The sequence below is a fragment of the Lepidochelys kempii genome, chromosome 3 (genome assembly GCF_965140285.1).
Source record: "Lepidochelys kempii isolate rLepKem1 chromosome 3, rLepKem1.hap1, whole genome shotgun sequence".
In the NCBI taxonomy this organism is placed as follows: Eukaryota; Metazoa; Chordata; order Testudines; family Cheloniidae; genus Lepidochelys; species Lepidochelys kempii.
This window is the reverse complement of record NC_136382.1, coordinates 110,105,967-110,131,120: the sequence shown is the minus strand read 5'-3', so window position 1 is coordinate 110,131,120 and position 25,154 is coordinate 110,105,967. Positions and strand designations below refer to the sequence as shown.

Sequence of the window (25,154 nt, the reverse complement as noted above, 5' to 3'; positions counted from 1 at the left end):
TCTGTGCATATCTACCTAGTCATTACAACACCTATGCATCTGCCTCAAAATTCTCCCCAGCTTCCCTTTTCGATGATGACTTCTACTTTGATGCAGTGGAAGAAAGTATCAAGACAGCAGCAGAAGATATATGAAGGAAGCCCGCCTATTTTTAAAAGGCAAGATTATGACAGAAGCTGCCAGTGGGAGAGAAAAATCAGACAAGAGATTTCAGTCTTATGGCTGGTTCAGTGAAATTCCCAACTGGACCCTTTCTGATGTCAGCCATTTAAAAAAATCATGAATTTCAATTCCCCCAGCTCTGGACTAAGAGTGCAGAACTTAAATCAATTAATAAAATATCTTCCATTAGCTCCACACGGTCTTCAGGAAGTAGACAAACAGATTGGTCTTTAATAGCACAGTCCCATCCATCCACACAACTAGAAATCTTATTGTCTCACATCTCAATTCCTGCAGCATCATTTTCTCTGGTCTTGATGAGTGCAATCTTGCCCCAGTCATATCTATCCAGAATGCTGTTGTAAGGATCATTTCTCTAGTCCATCACTTTGACCATGTCACATCTCTTCTTGCATACAGCAGAGCCTCAGTTACGAACACCAGAGTTACGAACTGACTGGTCAACCACACACCTCATTTGGAATTGGAAGTACACAATCAGGCAGCAGCAGAGCCCCAAAAAAGGCAAATACAGTACACTACTGTGTTATAACATAAACTACTAAAAAAAAAAAACGGGGGGAAAAGCTTAAAAAAAGACATTTTACAAGGTAAGGAAACTGTTTCTGAGCTTGTTTCATGATGGGCAGGGATGGTGTGCCTTGCTTCTGTTTGCCAGAAGCTGGGAATGGGCGAGAGGGGATGGATCACTTGATGATTACCTGTTCTGTTCATTCCCTGTGGGGCACCTGGAATTAGCCGCTGTTGGAAAACAGGATACTGGTCTAGACGGACCTTTGGTCTGACCCAGCATGGCCATTCTTATGTTCTTATCTGAATCCCCCAGTGTGATTCTGCTTGTACATGACTTAATCTTAATGACTATTCATTCTTTGACACCTCAGCTGAGACTGACAACAGCAATAGCCATCAGAGCCAACTCTATCTGTCCGTTTCTCCATACCCATCTCCATGGTATGCCAGCACCAGCTATGAGGTGCTATTTTCTGATTTGGACATCCGTCCACTTGGAACTGGACCAAGATGACCAACTCATTTTATAAAACAATCTGAAACAGCCATCAGATGGGAGTAACTTTTAGTCACTATCACCTTGTACCAGATTCGGACAGGGAGCAATCACTTGGACCAAGACAATCCACCCATAAATTACCCTTTTAGAAACAAACAAAAACAAAGCAAATGTTAATGCCTCATTCAGAGCTTCAATCAATATTGCATTTATATTTAGAATATATTTCCCTAAGGGCCAGATGTTCTGATGCTGAGCACCCACAACGAGAGCCAGAGAAAGCTCTGCTCCTGCTGTGTAGACACCTAAACGACGTCCAGGTTTACAAAATGTTCACCATCCAGCAGCTTTCACTGTGACCTGATTTTCAAAAGGACGTGATACCCAAACATGCTGAGTTCTTTTGAAAATTTGACTATTTATTTTATAAGTGACAACTGAAGTCTTTTTAAACCAGGGTCCCAATGGTGGCGGTCAAACCCTTCTGAAAATTCTGGCCATAATGTTTAGAAATAACTCCCTGCATATTCATAAATTTACTGTTAACTTGTTGTTAATTGCTGGGGATATTTAATAATGAAAGACCAATGTTTTTCTCAATCTATCACAGCATTATCTCATACTGTTCTAGTAGTATTATTTCTAATGCTAGAGGAGCACCACAAGGAAACAGCAACACAGCAGACTCAGGAAGAGAGAACAGCTAGAGTTGCAACTCAGGCACCTAATTCACATCAACAGCAAAGTCACCCCCTCCAGGAAGAAAAGTGTAACTCAGCGGGTGATGCTATGGAAAAGGAGTGTTGCAAACAGCATGTGGTTATCACAGCTTACTGCAAAAATGAAACTGCTGTGAGAAGAAGAGGGATTTTTCCCTATGGCTGCTTGCATACAGAGCATTGACATGGTTAATTAAGAACATGGGGGTAGCCACTTGTGGACTTCTAACTCTATGTCACCACTTGTATCAGCAGCACAGTGCGCAAGAGGCCTTGTACAAGGGAATCTGCAGGAGTCTTTGGGTCAGGGGAGAGAGGCTAGTTTACATATGCCTCTCAGTGGAATGGTTTGCAGAGTGTAATTCTGCAGGGAGCAACTTATGAACGAGAAGGAAACAGACGCTTGCCTTGACTCAGGCTCCACAGGTCTGGAATCCTTTAAGGGGTAGATAGGCCCCTGCAGAAGTCACTGGGTGAGGGGAAAAGGATGTGGTTGATATGCTGAATTTGTGTTAAATAGTTTTACTTTGAAGAAACCAAAGCCCTGAAGAAAACAGAACTGAAAATCTGTGGCTGGAGACTGTTTTTTCATGCATGGGCCAGAGAGTTAGCCCACTGGCTTACATGCTCAAATAAAAAACTACACTGAAGGGAGATAAGGGATCGGTGGACAAATAGAAGGGGTAAGAAGCTACATCACAATGAGTTAAAACGCAGAGCTTTTGTTGAAGCTTGGAATAGAACTCTCCGTTGGAAAAAGACTCACAGATGTTGTGAAATCCAGCCGGAAATCAACATGCAAATTTCCTGCAGTGGGGGACATGCAGAAATCCACCAGAACACACAGCATTGTTCAGCTGATCTACTGTAAATGCTTAGGAACATTTCAGAACCTTGTGCTCAGTCTCACAGCATCCAGACACCAGCCCTGGCTTCCAACATTACTATAGTTTTTTACAGCACTAATAATCATGGCTGGCTACCAGGCTGCAAAATTAAACTTTTCCGTCCCCGTTCCCATCACTATCTTGCTCCTGGGTATTCAGCCAAATATTTCCTCAAGCCCAAGAAAACCACGAAGCGTGAAATTAACTAGTGGGGATAAAAACAGATTGAATCAGTTTTGTAAACTAAACTGAACTGAATGCTTAAGGTTCTAAACTAAGACAGTGAGCCAGAGACGGAGAAGGAAGAGCAATCCTGCCAGGGGCACTGGAGGTATTATGCTGTGTAGTGAGGAGTAAGCACACTGCCTCAGGAGTGCTTGGGGAAGGGATGGGAGGATCGTCCTTAGCAGTTACAATTCTGACACTTTTTCTACAACAAGTGTAACCTGTGCTCTCCCTAGTGCTGCTTCCTGTCTGTGGGTGGGGCAGTGCACATGAGGGGGAGGGAAAAGCACAAGTCCTTGGCTTTACCCCTCCTCCACACTTTTGCCCAATCTGGAGCCAGACTGGCAATCTCTCTGCCTAGCACTTCTGTAGCTCCAGCAACCCAATTACATCTGCCTTCTGTGTGGGTGAACTGGAGTGGGGAGGTACTTAGAAGCTCCCTATTCCCTCTTCTCCACTCCCGTGTACCTACACAGGACAGCCATAATTAAGCTCTTCATTTTCCTTGAAAGGTGCCGGGTCATTTTCCTTTTAAAAAACACTGGAGTTCACAGAGTAAATAAATGATCTATAACAATATCCAGGTTTCGCATCTGCAAAGGCTCAATAATCAATTACCCGTTGCATGTAAAAACTGTCAGCAGCTCCTCATTATCCTTATGCCAGGGAGGAATTTCCTTTTAAACATGCCACTTGGATGACTGACACCCTATCATTATTTCAAATAGCAACAGTTACATTATTAAGCTGCCAAAGGGAATTTTTTCACAAAATGTTAGAAGCATCTGTAAACTGACAAGCAGCAGATGGGTTTATAGTTTATAGAATTGTTTGGCAGCACACAGGACAACTTGGAAGGTTTTTTTTGTTTCATACACTTTTGCTTAATTCATTTTACATTGTATGTTTCAGTCTATTCTTTGCCCGTTTCTCTACCTCTACAGATCACCATGGGATGGTTCTTCCTTTAACTCCTAACATATTCCATTTCCAGTGTTGCCAATTCTTGCAATTTTACCGAGAGTCTTGTGATATTTGTTGTTTTTCTTAAAAGCCCCAGATCCTGGAGTCTTGTGAGAATCTCACTTTTTTTTTTTTTTTTGAAAAGTTCCTAGCCCTCCTGGTTGTGGGGAAAACTTGAAAACATGAACTCTACAGTCTCAAAATCCAGAAGACAGGTAGAAAGACCCCTCCACATTTTTTTAAATCTCATGATTTTTTAAAAACACTTTGGTCTGTCAATATTGATTACTGCAGCATGCCCTGATACTAAATGAAAGGAATTAATCCTGTCTCCAGTCCTCATATGCATGTCAAGTAGGCAAAAATTCTCCTTTAAGATTTATGCACAAGTACAGTACCTCTAAAATGGTTAAGAGTATCTGCCATGGGATTGTACTTCCTGAATACGTTACCCTGAATTTTTGAGCTAACTTTGAAGCTCTCATATTTTGATTTTTATGACAGAGTGAGAGTTGTCATCAGAGAGAGCAGCATGTTCCATGACCTGGGCACAGGACAGTGAGTCAGGAACTCCTGCATTGCAATTCCAGTTCTGACACAGACTCTTTCTGAGGCCACGAGCACATCATTTCCCTTAAACTCCAACTGAAGTTAATAGGCCCAACTGTCTTTTTACTTAATGTGGTGTAAGTCAAGAGTAACTCCAGTGAAGTGCAATGGGCTTATGCTGCTTTTGTTCAGCAAGTGGGAGGAGTGCGTTCACCACTTCTTGCAGGATTGGCCCTCTAATATTTCCATTGTCCTATTCAAATTCAAAGTGCTTTATATCCCCTATGTAATACTACTAAAACTTTATTGAAACTAGAAGATCAAAATCCCACTTTTCTTATTTTTATTACATCGCTTCCCCAAAGCATCTCAATTTCTCAGAGGAATTGGAGAGAAGAGGTATCATAGTTACGTATTCCTCGATTCTCAGATAGCTTTTGTGGTAAGGGTTTGGAATGGCTCTCTACAAAGCAGTCACAGTAGGTATAGAAGGTAGCAAACATATGTAGACTTTGAACCTTCTATTTTAACTAGAACTCTAAATTCTGCAGGATCAGCCATGTAGGATCAAATCACAATTAAAATAAAATGTTATTTTGCTCTTAAATGTTTCAAGGAAAACCCCGGAGTAGAAAAGCATAAAATAATAATTGACATAATCTTTAGCCCCAAAATCAATGTGAACTCTTTTTTGGTGAGTTTTCCCTTCCCATTATTTTCCATTCTACTGAATCTACGCATTCCTAGTCCTGGCTGGGACCAGAAGCAGGATGTGCCAAAATACCATGAGAAGGGCTGGTCTTGTTTTTCTGGCTCAACTGAGGGTAGCAAGTACTGGAAATCTCACAAGAAAGCCAGTTCTCAGATTTCCAGCCACATTTTGCAGCTCCAAAAGGTTTGCACAGTTTGGAGAAGGATCCAAACTTTTTGTGTGATTAGCTGAATTGACACACTCAACCTTCTGAGGAGCACTTCTCACTAGACAAGCCTACCAGAATATTTTGGAAAGGCTGTTAAATCAAACATCCAGAAATAGAGAGATCCCGACCCTTTGCATTCCTGATACTTTTCAGGAAAGTCTAACAAACAGGCTGTAATTCAAGAGTAATTTTCACTGACAATGAAATAGCAGTGTGCATTACCAGATATGTTGGAAAAGAAACAACAATTACGGGACAAATCCTGTGATCTTCACTCCGTGTTTACTCTTCCTTATTCCATCAAACTTCTAATGAAGTCAATAGAAGTTTGAGTGAAGACAGTATAAGCTAAACTGACTTCATGATTTGGCCAAATAATAATATTTAGCATGTATATGTTGCCTTCTACAAAGCACCTTACAGATATGGGATCAAATTTTCAAAAGCACGTAAGTGACTTATGAGCCGAAGTTCAATTTTCAAAAGTGACTTAGACACTTAGGTGGCTGAGACTCACTGAAAGTCAGTGGGATTTAGCTTCCCAAGTTACTTTTGACACCGAGACATAAGCTCATAAATCACTCTGGGCACTTTTGAAAATTGTACACATGAACTAATTTCTTCAACAATCCCAAAAGGCTAATAAGTATGTATAAAGGGGCTTAACCACCATCCACTAAAGGCAAGGGGAAGAACCCCAATTAGTCATGCTCTACAGCTGGGGAAGTGATTAACTAATTACCTCTTGCCTAAAGAAGGCAAAATTAGGCCTTATAAGTAGCCTGAGGGAGCTCAGTTATGAGAGAGAGGTCTCTCTAGTGGGGGGAGAAGCTCTGGGCTAAGGCTTAACAGACAGGATATAACAGGGGAACTAGTGAGAGGGGTGGAAGGGCCATTAGTTTGAAGACTTGTTTGAACCTCCATTTGGACTAACTCATGCTTCCTTAGAAAGGCTTTAGACTTTCATGTGACTTGACCAGAAGGCCAAGCCAAGTATGCCCTGAGCAGGATTTAGACAGTTGCAGGTTTGAGGAAAAGCCTTATAGAGAGTGCCAGAGACAAGAGCTCTGTGCAATGCTGTGACCAGCAATGAGGGGGTACCCATGAGGTAAGGATGCACTCTTACACTATGTATTATTATCCCCATTTTACAGAAGGAGAATCTGAAATAGAAACTTGCCTGAAGCCAGAAATGGACTCAGCACTGGAGTCAGGGATTAGAAATCAGACCTTCCTGACTCCCACTTCTGTGCTCAGACCACTTTCCCCTTTATGACCCATAAAGGTTTGTGAGAATATGAAGATTTGTTTGTTTACCTTTTTTATCTTCTTTTTTTCCTTCCTCAGCAGACGCGTTGGCTGATAAGGAGCCATTGTCTTCTGTGGTCTTTATTACATTTTCTTCCTGGATGGTTTCTTCACTGATTGTTATGGTGTGTCCATTTGAGGTTTCAAAATTTACTGTTACATCACCAGCTAAAATGAAGATTAAAAAGCCATTATCCAATTTTACAGCCTGCTCAAGAGCTAGTTCTCCATTTGTTGTCAACTCAGTGATTTTTCAGGTTTTAAGTTTCCATGAAAGAAAAGCACAATTTCACATTAATTTATTTTATGTATAAAACATTTTGATGAAGTTCTACTCTAACCAACTCTGTAATAGTATGTTATAAGGCTCTCCATTCACTGAGTTTGTGACTTCCAGATCACATGTGCCCAGCTAACAAGTAACATAGATTATTATCATCCAACTTCCCGCCCTTCAAACTGAACCTTGAAACACAAGATGAATTCTAAGTCATGCATCAGACAAGTAATAAAGATTATGCAGACCAAATTTTGCCCTACCTCTTACAACAGATTATCTTTACTTACTAATATTTATCTATAGTTTCCTCAATCTTTTTAAGAACCTGTCCTTAACACACACACCCTCCCTTCAGTGCATCTTGCTCCTCACTCTTTGCCTCCAAACATCTGGAGGACATTATCTACTTATGCTGTCCTTGACTAACTACAATCTGATTTCCACTCCTTATTAAGATACTTCACTGTCCTTATTAAGATAATCAACTATGTTCTTTCTGGTCATTTCTAAGACATTCTCTTTTACCTTTCTTCTCAAGTGCCTCCTGCCTTTCCCCTCCTACTGAATTCTCTCCCTACTAAAATTTATTACTTTTTCTATCTCAATTCTCGTCTTCTGTCTCCAACTGCTGCTTTGTTGACTTTTTCAATAGCTCCTTGTCCTCCTCCTGCTCTGCTGGAGTCTTGTGGCATTCAGTTCTTGGCCTACTCTGCCTTCCCTTTATTTTCATCCTCTTGCATAGCTTTTCTTACCATCTTTATGAATCTCAAATCTTGGTCTTTATCCTTGATCTCCCCCGTTGTTCAGTCTTATGACTCTGATTCTATCATTCTGGCTATCGAGACACCTGCTCCCACTCAACGTGATAAAAATAGAACTCCACTTTCTTAAATTCCTCTCCCTTCCTTGTTCATTACTGCTGATAATTCCACAATCTTCTTTTTCACTGTGCTGTCATAGTTGACTCCTCTGTCTCTCCTTCAGTCCTTTGTATACTGAGACTGTCATAAACCCATACTTTCCTCTCCACCTCCAAAGTTAAATACCTTCCCCCACAGCCCCTTCACTGCTATAAACTTGTCCTCACTAGCCTCACCACTTCCCCCCATCCACTCTTTAAGCTACACAAAATGCTGTCACCAAAATTATCTCCCTCACTGATTGGCCTTATCATGCCACTCCCCTGACCACCTTCCACATCTGGTTCAGACTTCTCATTCTCACCTTCAAGACCTGGCAATTCCTTTACCTGTCTACATCTCTGTGCTCATCCCTTCCTCCTCTCCATCCTGCTTAACCATTCCCTTCCTTCCAACTTTTACTCTCCTATCTTTGTGTGCCTTCTTTCTCAGAGCATCAAGCGTCTACTCTGTCTTCTTTTAGATTGCTCTTTAAAACATACATGTTTATCACATGTAAAGCAAGAAGCATTCTAGGAAGCATAGAAATGAACAGATGCCCCTTCTTAAACAAGGGAGAAAATATTTCACCTTCCTATCCTTTTCTCTCTTTGTACTGACCCAATCTGAACGAGAATTTAATGTGTATTACAACAGAATACCGAGTACTCTGGGTAGGGTGACCAGATGTCCCAATTTTATAGGGACAGTCCAATTTTTGGGTCTTTTTCTTATATAGGCTCCTATGATCCCCCCACCCCCTTTCCTGATTTTTTCACATTTGCTGACTGGTCGCCCTAACTCTGGGGTAGGGGGAAGGAAGGCAGGCTAAAGAAATAACAGCCGTTGTGTGTCCATTTTTAGCTCATTTATTTTAAATCTTGTTCTAATCAAAGTTAGAGATTAAAAAACATTGCACTTATTGCCCTTTCCCACCAAAATGCAATTTACAAACATCAATCAACTAAGCCTCACAGCACCACAAAAGAAAAGTATTTTTAAAAATTTGGTTTTACAAATGAGTAAACTGATTCACAGAGCAATTAAGTTCCTTGTTCTAAGCCACAGAACAAGACAGTAGCAAAGACAAGCTTAAAACCCAGATGTGCTGAGTGTCATGCTCTGATACACACACTGCAAGGGTGTCTAGAGACACGCCCCAGCACTAGCAGATATAAAAATAACCCCCCGTTTCTAAATATTAATGTATATGAAGCTGCAGGGAATATAAATATTAAGCTATCCCTGACTTCACACCTAACATTCATTACACTGATTCCTCGGGTCAGTCAGAGTAAAACTTTTTTTTTAGTGGAAATCTATTTTTAGAAATATCAGAACCTGTCCTCTAAGACTTTTATAGTCCACTAGATTCTTAGTCAGTTCCTTTTACTGTTGTCTTTTTAGTCTTCATGACAAATGGATTAATTTTAGGAGATGGAAAAGCATTGCAGTTACTAAAATTATATTAGACAAAGATTATATTAGCTCTAGATTTTTTTTATTAAATCAAGAATAGTACAAACACTACCACTATGAACAGCAGAAACAAACAACATTTTAAAGAGAGATGTGCATACTGCTGAAAACCTTCAGGTACAATCGGAGTTAGGTAACAATGCTTTACACAAGCTTTACATAATACATCTTGCTATGTTTACCATTTACTAAACCTGGCTGTGTTTTTAAACAAAGGGAGTTTTCCTCAAAGCTCCTTATGCCTCTGCTATTTGAATGTAGCATGTGTGATGGTGGTGGTGTGTGTGAGATACTGCACCTGTTACCTCTCAATATTGGAAACACCAGCTGTTGAGTTGCTTGCTTTGGTTTACACTTGTGACACATAGGGTGTTTCTACTCTGCAATCAGACAGCCGTGTCTGCCCCATGTCAGCTGATTTGGGCTCACAGGGCTCAGGCTGTTTAATTGCCGTGTAGACATTTGGGCTTAGGCTGCACTCTGAGCTGTGGGACTCCCCCCAAAACCTTGCAGGGTCCTAGAGCCTGGGCTCCAGCCTGAGCTCTAATGTCTACATCACAATTAAACAGCCCCTTCGTCTCAGTCAGCTGGCATGGGCCAGCCATGGGTTTTTAACTGCAGTGTACACATACCCCAAATGCAAAAAGAAAAGGAGTACTTGTGGCACCTTAGAGACTAACCAATTTATTTGAGCATAAGCTTTCGTGAGCTACAGCTCACTTCATCCGATGAATTGGTTAGTCTCTAAGGTGCCACTAGTACTCCTTTTCTTTTTGCGAATACAGACTAACACGGCTGTTACTCTGATACCCCAAATGGTAAGTGGCAGGGCCCCAAAGTTTTTAGTTTTCTCATCCATAATCGCCATATCATCCTCCAGCTGTTTTGGAAAGAACTGCTCAACTCAAAATATCCTCTGAATCACTGATTTCAAAAAGTAACATTAATTACTTAGCACTTTTCATCTACAGAACTCAATTTGCTTTACAAAAGTGCTAAGTATTACAGAGAACACAGAAAGGTTAAGTAACTTGTCCAAGAACACACAGCAAGTCAACAGCAGAACCAGGAACAAACTCCAGGTCTCCAGACTCCAAGTTTGGTGCCCTACCCTCTTGGTCAAACTGCCTCTCCCACTTGCTGCCAGTGTTTTGCCAAATCTGCCTTTTTATAACTGGATAGCTGATATTCATTATAAAATGGAACAACGTGATAATAATGTCCATGCTTAGAGTTTAAGATCTAAATTTTAGGTTATTTGTCATCACCTTGCTCAGATATTTCCTTCAGAACTCCCTTTCTTATCAGCTCCTCTCTGCTTTGTCTTGTTGAAATCTTCCTTTCCAACACTTAGAAAAAGAGAAAGCACAGTTAAGAATACATCCATTCTGGTACCAAATGTAAAATTAAAAAAACAAAACAAAACCACTCTGCAGACTCTTTGATTTTGCTAGAAAAAAGGGTTATTTTTTCAGATCTCACAAACTGGAAATATTCTTTATTTTATTAGTCAGACAGTAACCAATATCCTCAGCAATAATATTGCTTAGCATAACCTGTGCGGTGCCCTAACTGTATGGGAAAAACAGCTTTAAAAGAAGTTAATATGGCCTGTTATAAACAGGAACAAAATCATAATTTCGGCTGATTATCACAGCAAAAAATGCAAAGTCGTGTTTTTAGGTTGGGGAAAAAATCATGGCAAACATTTTAATTAAGTTTATTTTTCATTAAAAATAAATAGCTTTGCAGTCATTTAAAAACATATAAAGATAGCAACATACCCACACAAACAAAACACACACCAAAATAGAGCGCAGGGTAAAAATTGATGGAGACATCTTGTTAACAGCAGACAGTGCAGGATGAAAGAGACCATGAGTGAAATTTTCAGAAGCACCTAACTGACTTAAGAGCCTCAATCTCATTTTTAAAAGTGCCAGGCACTTACAGTCTGATTTTCAAAGGTATTTAAGCACCTAAAGAAGCAGATAGCATCAATTGGGATTTTCAAAAGCACCTGGGCACCTACTGCAATTAAAATCAAATTAGTTAGGTGCCTAGGCACTTTTGAAAATTCCACTAGACACCTACCTGCATCTTCAGATGCCTAAATACCTTTGAAAATCTGGTCCTTTGAAATCCTAGGTCTCACTGAAAGTCAATGGAACTTAGGCACACAGAAGTCTAAGGCCTGGTCTACACTACGAGTTTATGTTGGATTTAGCAGCGTTAAATCGAATTAACCCTACACCCATCCACAAAACGAAGCCATTTTTTTCAACATAAAGGGCTCTTAAAACCCATTTCTGTACTCCTCCCCAACAAAGGGATTAGTGCTGAAATCGACATCGCCGTTTCAAATTAGGGTTAGTGTGGATGCAATTCAAAGGTATTGGCCTCCGGGAGCTATTTCACAGTGCACCATTGTGACTGCTCTGAACTCCGATGCACTGGCCAGGTGTACAGGAAAAGCCCCAGGAACTTTTGAATCTCATTTCCTGTTTGGCCAGGCAAACTCATCAGCACAGGTGACCATGCAGTCCCAGAATCGAAAAAGAGCTCCCGCATGGACCGAACGGGAGGTACTGGATCTGATCGTTGTATGGGGAGAGGAATCCGTGCTATCAGAACTCCGTTCCAAAAGACGAAATGCCAAAACATTTCAAAAAATCTCCAAGGAGCTCAGACAAGCGTACTAGAAAAACAAAGAATCAAACCGACGCTCCGGGACAGAGCCCCAGACATGTCGCTTCTACGCTGAGCTGCATGCGATTCTAGGGGGGGCCGCCACCACTACCCCACCCCGTCCATGGACTCCAATGATGGGAGGATTTTGCGGATGGGGAAGATGAGGAGGAGAAGCTTGAGGAGAGCACACAGCACACTGTTCTCCCCGACAGCCAGGATCTTTTTATCACCCTGACTGAAATACCCTCCCAACCCAACCAAACCGGAGAAGGGACCTCTGGTGAGTGTACCTTTTAAAATACAGTACATGTTATAAAAGCAAGCGTTTTTTAATGATTAAATAGCCCTGAGGACTTGGGATGCATTCGAGGCCAGTACAGCTACTGGAAAAGTCTGTTAACGTGTCTGGGGATGGAGTGGAAATCCTCCAGGGACATCTCCATGAAGCTCTCCTGGAGGTACTCTAAAAGTCTTTGTAGAAGGTTTCTGGGGAGAGCAGCCTTATTCCGTCCTCCATGGTAGGACACTTTACTATGCCATGCTAGTAGCAAGTAATCTGGTATCATTGCATGACAAAGCCTGGCAGCGTATGGTCCCGGTGTTTGTTGGCATTCAAGCAACATCCATTCTTTATCTCTCTGTGTTATCCTCAGGAGAGTGATATCGTTCACGGCAACCTGGTTGAAATAGGGGAATTTAATTAAGGGGACACTCAGAGGTGGCTGTTCCTAATGGGCTGTTTGCCTGTGGCTGAAAATAAATCCTCCCCGCAGTTAGCCACGTGGTGGTGGTGGTGGTGGTGGGGGCATTGGCGCTGAGCTGTTCGCGTTTGGCTAGCAGGGATCTTCCCTGATATCAGCCATGTGGTGGAGTGAGGAGTAAAGCGATCATCCCAGAGAATTGGATGGCGGGGGGTTAGTCTGGTTTCTGCTGCTGCACATTAACAGGAAAACTGCAGCACTGCACTAAATGGCCAACTCAACGTGCTTTGCTTGGTATGGGAGAGAAGGGCGCTGCTGTTATGAAGGTTGCAGAAGCCGAAAGACTATGGCTTACCATGGCTGCCTGCAAGCCAAATTCTGTTGCCTGGCACTGCGTGTGTGATCTCTAACACCAAAGCCACAGGCACTCAATATAAGATGCAAAATGCGACTTTGTACCAAAATCACATGTGCTATGTAATGTGAATAGTGTTGTTCATCGTGAAAGAGTATAGCCATTGTTCTGTAAAATGTACCTTTTTAAATACTTCACTCCCTTTTTAACTCCAGCAGCTAAAAATGTTTCAAGCCTCCCTCCTCCATCCCAAAGGCTATCTCAAAAAAGGCAGCAAAAAAAAAACGCACGCGCGATGAAATGTTCTCTGAGCTCATACAGTCATCCGGCGCTGACAGAGCTCAGCAGAATGTGTGGAGGAACACAATAGCAGAGTACAGGAAAGTGGCCAATGAATGTGAGGAGAGGTGGCGGCAGGAAGATCAGAGGGGCATGATGCAACGCTGGGGCTACTGCAGGATCAAACAGACATGCTCCAGCGTCTGGTGGAGGTTCATGAACAGCAGCAGGATCACAGACTGCTGCTGCAGCCACTGTTTAACCATCCTCCCTCCTCCCCACGTTCCATAGCCTCCTCACCCAGATGCCCAAGAACGCAGGGTGGGAGGCTCTGGGCACCCAACCACTCCACCCCAGTGGACAGCCCAAGCAACAGAAGGCTATCATTCAACAAGTTTTGAAGTGGCCTTTTCCTTCCCTCCTACCACACCCCACCCGGGCTACCTTGTGAGTTATCTCCCTATTTTTATAAACAATTAATAAAGAATACATGTTTTTTAAATAATAGTGACTTTATTTCCTTTGCAAGCAAGCTGTGATCAAACGGGGGAGGGCGGGTGGCTTACAGGGAATTTAGAGGCAACCAAGGGCGGGGGTTTTCATCAAGGAGAAACAAACAGAAGTGTCACACAGTATCCTGGCCAGTCATGAAACTTGTTTTCAAAGCTTCTCTATTGCGCAGCGCTTCCTGCTGTGCTCTTCTAATCACCTTGGTGTCTGGCTGCGCGTATTCAGCGGCCAGGCGATTTGCCTCAACTTCCCACCCCGCCATAAACGTCTCCCCCTTACTCTCACAGAGATTGTGGAGCACACAGCAAGCAGCAATAACAATGGGAATACTGGTTTTGCTGAGGTCTGAGTGAGTCAGTAAACTGCGCCAGCGACCCTTTAAATGTCCAAATGCACACTCTACCACTATTCTGCACTTGCTTAGCCTACAGTTGAACAGCTCCTTACTACTGTCCAGGGTACCTGGGTATGGCTTCATGAGCCAGGGCATTAAGGGGTAGGCTGGGTCCCCAAGGATAACCATAGGCATTTCAACATCCCCAACAGTTATTTTCTGGTCTGGGAAGTAAATCCCTTCCTGCAGCCGTTTAAAAAGACCAGAGTTCCTGAAGACGCGAGCGTCATGAACCTTTCCCGGCCATCCTACCTTGATGTTGGTGAAACGTCCTTTGTGATCCACCAGTGCTTGCAGAACCATTGAAAAGTACCCCTTGCGGTTTATGTACTGGCTGCCCTGGTGGCCCAGTCCCAAGATAGGGATATGCGTTCCGTCTATAGCCCCACCACAGTTAGGGAATCCCATTGCAGCAAAGCCATCTAGTAGAACCTGCACATTTCCCAGAGTCACTACCTTTGATAGCAGCAGCTCAATGACTGCGTTGGCTACTTGCATCACAGTGACCCCCACAGCAGATTTGCCCACTCCAAATTGATTACTGACTGACTGGTAGCTGTCTGGTGTTGCAAGTTTCCACAGGGCTATCGCCACTCGCTTCTCAACTGTGAGGCTGCTCTCATCTTGGTATTGTGCTTTAGGGCAGGGGAAAGCAAGTCACAAAGTTCCATGAAAGTGCCCTTACGCATGTGAAAGTTTCGGAGCCACTGGGAATCATCCCAAACCTGCAACACTATGCGGTCCCACCACTCTGTGCTTGTTTCCCAGGCCCAGAATTGGCGTTCCACAGCATGAGCCTGCCCCAGTAACACCATGATCTCCAAATTGCTGGGGACCGCGGTTTTAGAGAAATCTGTGTTCATGTCCTCATCACCGCGCTGCCATCACCTCTTCACCTGGTTTTTCAGGTGCTGGTTCTGCATAAACTGCACGATAATGTGCAAGGTGTTTACAATGGTCATAACTGCTGCGGTGAGCTGAACGGGCTCCATGCTTGCTGTGTTATGGCGTCTGGCTAGGGCAATCCAGGGAAAAGGGCGCGAAATGATTTTCTGCTGTTGCTTTCATGGAGGGAGGGAGGGAGGGAGGGTTGACTGACGACATTTACCCATAACCATCCGTGACAAATTTTTGGCCCCATCAGGCATTGGGAGCTCAGTCCAGAATTCCAATGGGCAGCGGGGACTGTGGGATAGTGGGGACTGTGGGATAGTGCACAGCTCGGGTGCACAGTGGGGACTGTGGGATAGTGCACAGCGGGGACTGTGGGATAGTGCACAGCTCGGAATGTCGACGCTTACCACAGTACTGTGGATGCACACCGCCGAATTAATGTGCTCTGTGTGGACACGTGCACTCGACTTTATACTATCTGTTCCCAAAAATCGACTTCTGTAAAATCAGAGTACTTTCGTAGTGTAGACATGGCCTAAGTCACTTTTGAAAATAGAACTTAGGTTCTTTTGAAATTCACAAAAATCATGGCCATGACAAGCATACAGATTAATGCCCAGTTCTTGCAAAGAGATGTGTGTTGGTGGACACTTATGCCGCCTGGAGAGTACCATTAAAGTCAATGGGACATGACAAAGAAATAAAGGCCCACCTGTGCACATACTGTTGAAGGACTGGAGTCTTAACCATCATAGTAAGCAGGTTTATTTATGATAGTACTGCACTGAATGCATCATTCTATCACATAGGTTCCAAGGACAATAAAGGAGGCATGTAAAAAATTGCTTACCTGTTTTACTAATAACAATTTAGATTAAAAATCTTGCAGTTTTCAGAACCTAATTCACTTAATTCTTGCATTTATGCTTACTGCTTCCTTTTTGCATCTCACTTGCCCTGGACAGTGAAACTAGACTGATCAGTATCATTTTCTGCTTATAGGGCCTGATCCAATCTCCACTGAAATCAATAGCATTTTTTACACTGACTTCAATAGGCACTGGATTGGACCCATAATCTGGTTTTACTCTTCATTTCTCATGATGATGTTTTTCCAATGCTACTGGGTAACACTTGAATTTAAAATTGTTTTAAAAGAAAAATAAAAAGAACCATGAAACACTTCCTTTCATATTAGGATGAAACTCTTTACACTTTCAAAGCACTATACTACCATTACTACACATATTACCTAGAAGATAATACGGTGATAAGTAACAGTCAGCATGGATTTGTCAAGAACAAATCATGTCAAACCAACCTGATAGCTTTCTTTGACAGTGTAAGAAGCCTTGTAGATAGGAGGGAAGTGGTAGATGTTGTATATCTTGACTTTAGTAAGGCTTTTGATACTGTCTCTCATGACCTTCTCATAAACAAACTTGGGAAATACAACTTAGATGGAGCTACTATAAGGTGGGTGCATAACTGGTTAGAAAATCATTCCCAGAGAGTAGTTATTAGTGGTTCACAGTCATGCTGGAAGGGCATAACAAGTGGGGTCCCGCAGGGATCGGTTCTGGGTCTGGTTCTGTTCAATATCTTCATCAATGATTTAGATAATGGCATAGAGAGTACACTTATAACGTTTGTGGATGATACCAAGCTAGGAGGGTTTGTAAGTGCTTTGGAGGATAGGATTAAAATTCAAAATGATTTGGACAAACTGGAGAAATGGGATAAATAGATAGGATGAAATTCAATAAGGACAAATGCAAAGTGCTCCTCTTAGGAAGGAACAATCAGTTGCACACATCCAAAATGGGAAATGACTGCCTAGGTAGGAGTACTGCAGAAAGGGATCCGGGGGTCATAGTAAGAAGAAAAGGAGGACTTGTGGCACCTTAGAGACTAATAAATTTATTTGAGCATAAGCTTTCGTGAGCTACAGCTCACTTCATCGGAAGCATTCGGTGGAAAAATGGGGTCATAGTGGATCACAAGCTAAATATGAGTCAACAGTGTAACGCTGTTGCAAAAAAAGCAAACAACATTCTGGGATGTATTAGCAGTATTGTAAAGCAAGACACGAGAAGTAATTCTTCCGCTCTACTCTGTGCTGATTAGGCATCAACTGGAGTATTGTATCCATTTCTGGGAGCCACATTTCAGGAAAGATGTGGACAAATTGGAAAAGTCCAGAGAAGAACAACAAAAATGATTAAAGGTCTAGAAAACATGACCTATGAGGAAAGATTGAAAAAATTGGGTTTGTTTAGTCTGGAAAAGAGAAGACTGGGGGGACATGATAACAGTTTTCAAGTACATAAAAGCTTGTTACAAGGAGGAGGGAGAAAAATTGTTCTTCTTAACCTCTGAGGCTAAGACAAGAAGCAATGGGCTTAAATTGCTGCAAGGGAGGTTTATGTTGGACATTAGGAAAAAATTCCTAACTGTCAGGGTGGTTAAGCACTGGAATAAATTGCCTAGGGGAGGTTGTGGAATCTCCATCATTGGAGATTTTTAAGAGCAGGTTAGACAAACACCTGTCAGGAATGGTCTAGATAATACTTAGTCCTGCCATGAATGCGGGGGACTGGACTAGATGACCTCTCGACATCCCTTCCTGTTCTATGATTATGTAAGCTTCACAGCACCCCTTAAATATATTTATCCCCATTTTAAAGACTGGGAAATTCATGCGGAAGGAGGCTATGGTCTTGATCCTTCATCATTCCTAGTATTAACTGACTGTGTTTTATAAATTACTTTAAATAACTTACGTTCTGTTAGCCCAGCACGATAATATAATGTTCTCAATTTATTTGATTATTGGAAAGAACATTAGAAATTACGTTAATATTTGCTATGAATTTAGTTCCTATGAACAAAAAAGGTTGCATAACAAATACATCTGACCAAGATTCTGTACTCTTGTATAAGAAGTGTATTGTGTCTACTTACGTTACCTTAATATGAAAAGACGCCAGCATCTAATAAGGTTGAATCTTAATAATAATTTATGGCATATCACAGATATTATACATTACATTGCATTTCACAATCCAATATTTTCAAAAAGTAAATGCACTTATGCTGGGATTCATTCACTTAAGACAATAATTAAATCCAAAAAAACTATTTTAGAAGACTTAAGAATGTACAAGTCAAGCACTCAAAAGTCAGGAAATGCCAGAACTAAGATTGCCTGTGCCTTAATTCAGCCCCCTTGTGCCTAGGCATTATGACAAAACCTTTCATTACATGATCACATGCTATTTTTTCCATAGGATCTCTGCCTCATTCAGTGCCTGGGATGAATGGTGCTCACTGAACAAGTTGTTGTTCTTTCTTTTTCTTTTAATCCTTACTATTCAATGTGTGGCCCTAGGTCTTGTTCACTGTACACCATTCAAACACTGCTCTGAAAATTATTAATTTCCTCATGGGCATTTCTATGGTGATTTCACCACAGAATCTGAGTGCTTCACAAATATTAATGAAGTTACCTTCACAACACCCCTGTAAGGTCAGATGGTATTATTGTCCTCATCTGTAAAATGGGGAAGAGAGAACAAGGCCAGAACTGTCAAAAGAATCCACCCATTCTGAGAGATATTTTTGAATGTAATTTCCTAAGTTTAAATATGCAAACTGAAAAAAAACAGAAATTCTGTGGAACCATATTGACACCCACGTGGTTCATCAGCTGGCTCGGAACCTTGCATTGCATAGACCTCCACCATTAGAGCTAAGGGAGTTACTGATAGAGGTATCAGGCTGTTGTCTATGTGGCCCAGCCACTAGAAGCGGCGGGATGAAATGCAGTTTCCTAGTGGGTTTTGCTATTTGCTGGTAGCAGAGAAATATCAAGACAAAAATCTCCTTGGTTCAAGTCCAGATTGTGGAAGGTGGGCATGGTCTAATGGTTATAAACCATTTTGCCCCCTCTCTAGCTCCTGTCCCTGGGCCCTCCCATCCTACCCTAGTTCTTACCCCTGTATCCTCTCCCTGGGGTTGATTCAGCTGGCTCCTACTCCCCTCGTTTTCCCTCTTCCCTTTATTCCCATCCCCCTTCCATCCATCCTCCTGCATGTGTCTTTCCACTCCTAATCCCAGCCCCTGTACACACTGCTCCCATCCTCCCCTATGCTTCCCTACTTCTCAGCTCTTGCTCCTGCCTGCCCCCCACTTCTCTCACCCTCTGCATGCTAGTCAGGTTTCTTCCTCCTTCTCTTCCATGCTGCCTGGCCGCTAGTGTAGCTCAGTTGCTCTGTGGGGATGGCACAAATCCAGTTCAACTGACACACAGGCATTTAATAGACAGCAGGTTTAAAACAAACAAAAGGAAGTATTTCTTCACTCAACGCACAGTCAACCTGTGGAACTCCTTGCCAGAGTATGTTGTGAAGGCCAAGATTATAACAGGGTTCAAAAAAGAACTAGATAAGTTCATAGAGGAGGGGGTCCAACAATGGCTATTAGCCAGGATGGACAGGGATGGTGTCCCTAGCCCCTGTTTGCCAGAAGCTGGGAATTGGCCACAGGGGATGGATCACTTGATGCTTACCTGTTCTGTTCATTCCCTCTGGGGCACCTGGCATTGGCTACTGTTGGAAGATAGGATACTGGGCTAGATGGACCTTTGACCTGACCCAGTATGGCCATTCTTAAGTTCTTATTGAGAGAGGATGGAGCATGCTCAGTGCAGACAGACTCTATGGAGAATGTAGCCTCCAAATTTCAAGACGTCTCCATTGAGCATATGCGAACTTCAATTTTCAGGAATTTATAATTTGGCCAAATTTGGCTGGTTTTCCATGGGATGATAAACATTCCTGAAACCAGCGTGATCGCTCTCCCCCCAACACACCAAATTTCAAGCTCATACTCCAAATCACAAAGCTGCTAGAACTTCTCAATGGATAGTTGTAAGATTTTTTTTTTTTTAACATGGGCAAAACAATATATATTTTCCCTATTCTCATTCTCGGAAATGGCTGAATTATTTTTGGATGAAATTTAACACAAAAACAAAAAGCCCACACACAAACTCAGACCAAGTCAGATACCCAGCATGGAAAATTTGAGCCCAAAACATCTTAAGTTTGGCAAAGTTATAAATAATCAAAAATAGTGGTCTTGTAATGGAATGTGTTAGGCAGGCTAAACTATAGGCTATGCGATGGACACCGCTTACAATACACCAAGGGAATCTGAACACAACTAGAAGTCTCATCCATGCCTGATCATTTCCTGTCTTGATTACAACAAGGCTTCCCTGATACTCAGTCCATTAAAAATACAGTGGCTAAAATTACAGAACCATAGACATGTAGGGTTGGCAGGGACCTCAAGAGGTCATCAAGCCCAGCACCCTGCACTGAGACAGGACCAAGTAAACCTAGTCTATACTTGACAGGTGTTTGTTCAACTTATTCTTAAAAACCTCCAGTGAGGGGGATTCCACAACCTCCCTTAGAAGCCTATTCCAGCGCTAACTACCCTTATAGTTAGAAAGTTTTTCCTAATATTGGTCCTGAATCTTTCTTGTTGTAGATTAAGCCCATTACCTTTGGTCCTACCTTCAGCAGACCTGGAGAACAATTGATCACTGTTCTCCTTATAACAGCCCTTAACATATTTAAAGACTGAGGGGAAATCTGATAAAATTAAGTCTTCTTCTTAAGATTAAACATGCCCATTTTTTTTAACCTTTCCTCATAGGTCAGGCTTTCTCAACCTTTTATCATTTTTGTTGCTCTCCTCTGGACTCCCTCCAATTTGTTCACATCTTTCCTAAAGTGTGATGCCTAGAACTGGACACAGTACTCCAGCTGAGGCTTCACCAGTGCCGAGCAGAGTAGGACAGTTACCTCCAGTACCTGAAATGCAGTCCTCCAGAATATCATCCTTTTTCACAACATCACCACATTGTTGACTCTCATTCAACATCTTTGTGATACACTGTTACCTTTATTCCTTGCCTGTTGATTTAACCATGTTGTCCCCACCCACACCTTTCAATACTTCTGCTGGCTCTCTCTCCTTCACTACATGGGCCGCATCTACCATGATTGAATTGGCCTCGTTAGCACTACAAAAAGTAATTTTCCCTCTGTTGATATTTACCCCTTCTTGTCAACTGTTGAAAATAGGCCACATTCACCCTAATTGAATTGGCCTCGTTAGCACTGACCCCCCCACTCGGTAAGGCAACTCCCATCTTTTCACGTGCTGTGTATTTATATCTGCCTACTGTATTTTTCACTCCATGCATCTGATGAAGTGGGTTTAGCCCACGAAAGCTTATGCCCAAATAAATTTGTTAGTCTCCAAGGTGCCACAAGGACTCCCCTTTTTCTTATTCAGACTAACACCGCTACCCCTCTGAAACCTGTCATACATTCAGCTTAAATTTCTTAAATTTGCCTTGTAGACCCAACACAACTCTATCCCCTCCTGCTCCACTAACACCACCAGCCTCAGTGCACTATTCAGCTGATCCTCCCACAAGCATTTCTGTATCTTTATTCATGCTGTCTCCCACGTTTGAAATGTCTCCTTTTTCTGATTTTCCAAGCTACCACCTTCTCCTTATTCAGAGTGGTCACAATATGAAATTCTATCCTTGCAAATGCTTTTAAACTTAACCACCAGGATGTACACATGACTAGCTAAGTGACCACTAGATCTTATTGCTGTTACCTTTGTTCTCCCTTAGATCCCTTCTTTACTGTTTTTTATCCCCACTCCAAGCACCATGTCGGATACTAAAGCCCCAGTCTTGCCAAGGGATCTGCCCTTGTAGACCTTTACGCTTACTTGGAGTCCTGCTGAAGTCTCAAGGACTCCATGAGGGCATAGGGGTCCACATCAATAAATCTCTTTCCAGGTTCAGGGCCTTAAATTATACAGTTTTTTGGGACAAGACACCAGGGCTTTCTACCTGTACTGTAATCCACTTAGCACATTTCTGGAAGCTGTTAACGCAAACCACAATAATTCTTCTATATTAAATTCCATCATCAAATATGGTGATTTTAAAACAATATTAATGTGAAACAGATATGGCAATATACAGTATTTTAACATAGCATGTTTTATATACTCGTGCAGTATAACTAATTCAGTGTTGTTTGCTAGTCTAACTGACCTTGTCGACAATATTCATGTAAGTCTAATAAAAATTGGTCTTAGAGTTGAGATCTTTATAGCATAGTTGCCTTTTACTTGATGATATGATCCTTGTGGTTTTATAGAAATGCAAACTCAGTTTGGAGCTCTAGTAAACTAAATAGCATTGTGCCCCATACTCATATTATGAAATGCAACCAATTCCATAAGCACAATGTGCTTGCCTGAAGAAATGCGAATGTGATACAAACTCAGTTCCCAGATGCCCTTCTCCAGCAAGCTCAAAAATCTTAGGGTGAAGTCCTGGCCACACTGAATTCAATGGCAAAACTTCCACTGATTTCAGTGAGTCCAAGGCTTCATCCTTAGATGGGAAGGGTTGGGTTTTGTGAGACAGTGCGTGAATATAGCATATTTTGTGTAAACCTAATCCTGCAACCCCCATTCACTCCAGTAAACCCTACTCGTGCAAGGGATTCCACTGACTACTACATTTTTTGCAGTAGCCCAATTCAACATAGGACTTACTTTTCATGGAAAGGTGAAGAATCAACTTTATTTATTTATTGCAAAAAGAATGCTTCGTGCCATTCAGTAATCATAAGCTTCAAGCGGTCTTAAAAACCCCATTCTTCCATTTAAAAAGTAATCTGAGAGCCTAGATACCTGCCAATTTTTTTGTTTTGGTCTTTCCAAGATGAGCCCCAGCTGATTGTGATTTAGTTTTGAGTTTTTCTCTGGTCTTAATCCTGATCTAATCAGGCTAAAAATGGTTTCTGGCCCCAATTCCATATACTCTTACCATGGGGCTTTGAAGTGGCAGCTGCTTCATGCCAAGATATAAACTGCTGCCTTCTTTTGCTCTCCAGCAAATAGACACTGAGAGGAAAAATCTTGAGTTGATGCCATTCACTGTTTGTTTTTACATTATTTTAAAAGCCCTTTATACAGAAAGTGCACAACTAGGTTCACAGTGAATGGATTTTATGAGATACAGCATGGAAAATATGTTGCTAAAGGGAAAAATTCCAACCATCATTCCACATCAGTTCAAATATTTCCATATCTGGTTCTCCATCTTTTGAAATATTTGCACCATATGTTATGTAGATTTTTCAGCTCTTAGCACAATACAATTACGTGAAGATTTTGTAAAAAAACTGCATGATACAGCCTGGTCAAGCCTATACCAAGGCCCTATTTCAAAGGACTGATCCAAAGCCCAGTGAAGTCACTTGAAAGACTCTCTGACATTCTATTTTCTGACTGACAAGAAGTCTTCTCCCTATACACATATTTACCAGGGTAGGATATTTATTAGGCCTTTAAGAGAACAAGCTAAAAACAGGACAATAATTCTGCTAATAATCTTAGGCCAAGTGCTACCTTCATAGTTGTAATACACACAGCCACACCTCTGTCCAAAACACAGGTAAATCTCCCCTCCCAGCTGTTTGGGGAAGAGGCCCTTCTGCCCTGCACCTGTGACCTCCCTGCTCCTTTTCCATCATAGATCAGCAGGTAATATCTTTCCTGCTGCATTAATTGGTGGGGCAACAAGAGCCACCTGCTAAGCAAATGCAACATTTTAACTTCTGCTTTTCCTAGGAATCTCTCTTCAGTAGGTATAAGGATGAACTTTTTATCTCCAGGAAGCAGCTTGTGATAGGATGCATTCAGCCCAAATGAGGTTTCACTTCAAACCCCACCTTTAAGGAAAAGTACTATAGAATTTAATATGAGTCTATAAAAGTTATTCTATCTATTTAGAGAATTTAAGAGCAGATCAAGTCATTCCTATAGGTCTTTTGCGTGCATATGTCTTGACAACAGGCTCCATAGTAGATAAGAATATTTCTTCACTGCAGAGTTAACTTGGGTGATTTGGCACCTGGGCCTGAGCACTCAGGTTGGCCTAGGCTGGGTGGGAGCAGCCACATTGCAAACCCCTAGCCGAGTTACTAGGTCCTCATTGGTGCTGTGCTCATCTACGTGTGTTGCTAAGACTTTTGAAGACATGGCCTATAGTTCTTTGTGCTGCAGTAAGCTGAGCCGCTCTGTGGTTCTCTCTCAGTGAATTGTGGGAGAACTTGTCCGTCCTTCTGGGCACACAGGGGGAAATGTGGGAAGGCACTGGAGGATTATTAGCACTGGAGCGATTTAGCTTGTGTCCTTACTTCAGATTGGGTGGGTTACCAGCCCAAGTGATAGCAACACCTGAGTGCTGGCCTGCCGCTCTCAGACAGGCCAGCTAGCCCAGGTTGAAAGCACCACCACACTCAGCTGAAGAGGTTTTGTATGTAGACAGGAGGGAAGTTTGAGACAACAGTTGAGTAAGAGCCTGAGGTAACTGTACAGTGAAGAGAGACCCTCAGTGTAAGGAGATGTGGCTGCACTTGGGAACAAAGTAATTAATATTACAACAGTTCAATAATACTTTACACTTTCAAAGTGCAGTACAAATACACCTCTACCCCGATATAATGCGACCCAATATAACACAGTAAAGCAGTGCTCGGGGGGGGGGGCTGCTCACTCTGGCAGATCGGCAAGTCTGGCTCTGACACGCTGCTCTGAGCGGCGTGTTAAGGGTGCTGGACTGGGGCCGAGGGGTTGGATAAGGGGCAGAAGGTCTCGGGGGGCGGTCAGGGGACAGGGAGCAGGAGGGGTTGGATGGTTCGGAGGTTCTGGGGGCGGGGCGGTCAGGGAATGGGGGCGTTGGAGTCCCGGGGGGCCTATCAGGGGACAGGGAGCGGGGGAAGGAGGGTT

The 25,154-nt window shown here is 42.3% G+C and overlaps 1 protein-coding gene across 6 annotated transcripts in view; it reads right to left on the bottom strand.

The window, feature by feature from the left end:
• Positions 1–25,154, bottom strand: part of PHACTR2 (phosphatase and actin regulator 2) — a 222,309-nt gene that overhangs the window by 42,389 nt on the left and 154,766 nt on the right. For all 6 annotated transcript variants that reach the window (XR_012158072.2, XM_073337516.1, XM_073337511.2 and 3 more), the window contains exons 3-4: positions 10,693–10,773; positions 6,776–6,934 (exon numbers count right to left, since the gene is read on the bottom strand). Coding sequence is in view for 5 of the 6 variants with exons in the window: in XM_073337516.1 (XP_073193617.1) it covers positions 6,776–6,934; positions 10,693–10,773 (240 nt within the window). In the remaining variant the exon portion in view is untranslated. The remainder of the gene's footprint in view (positions 1–6,775; positions 6,935–10,692; positions 10,774–25,154) is intronic.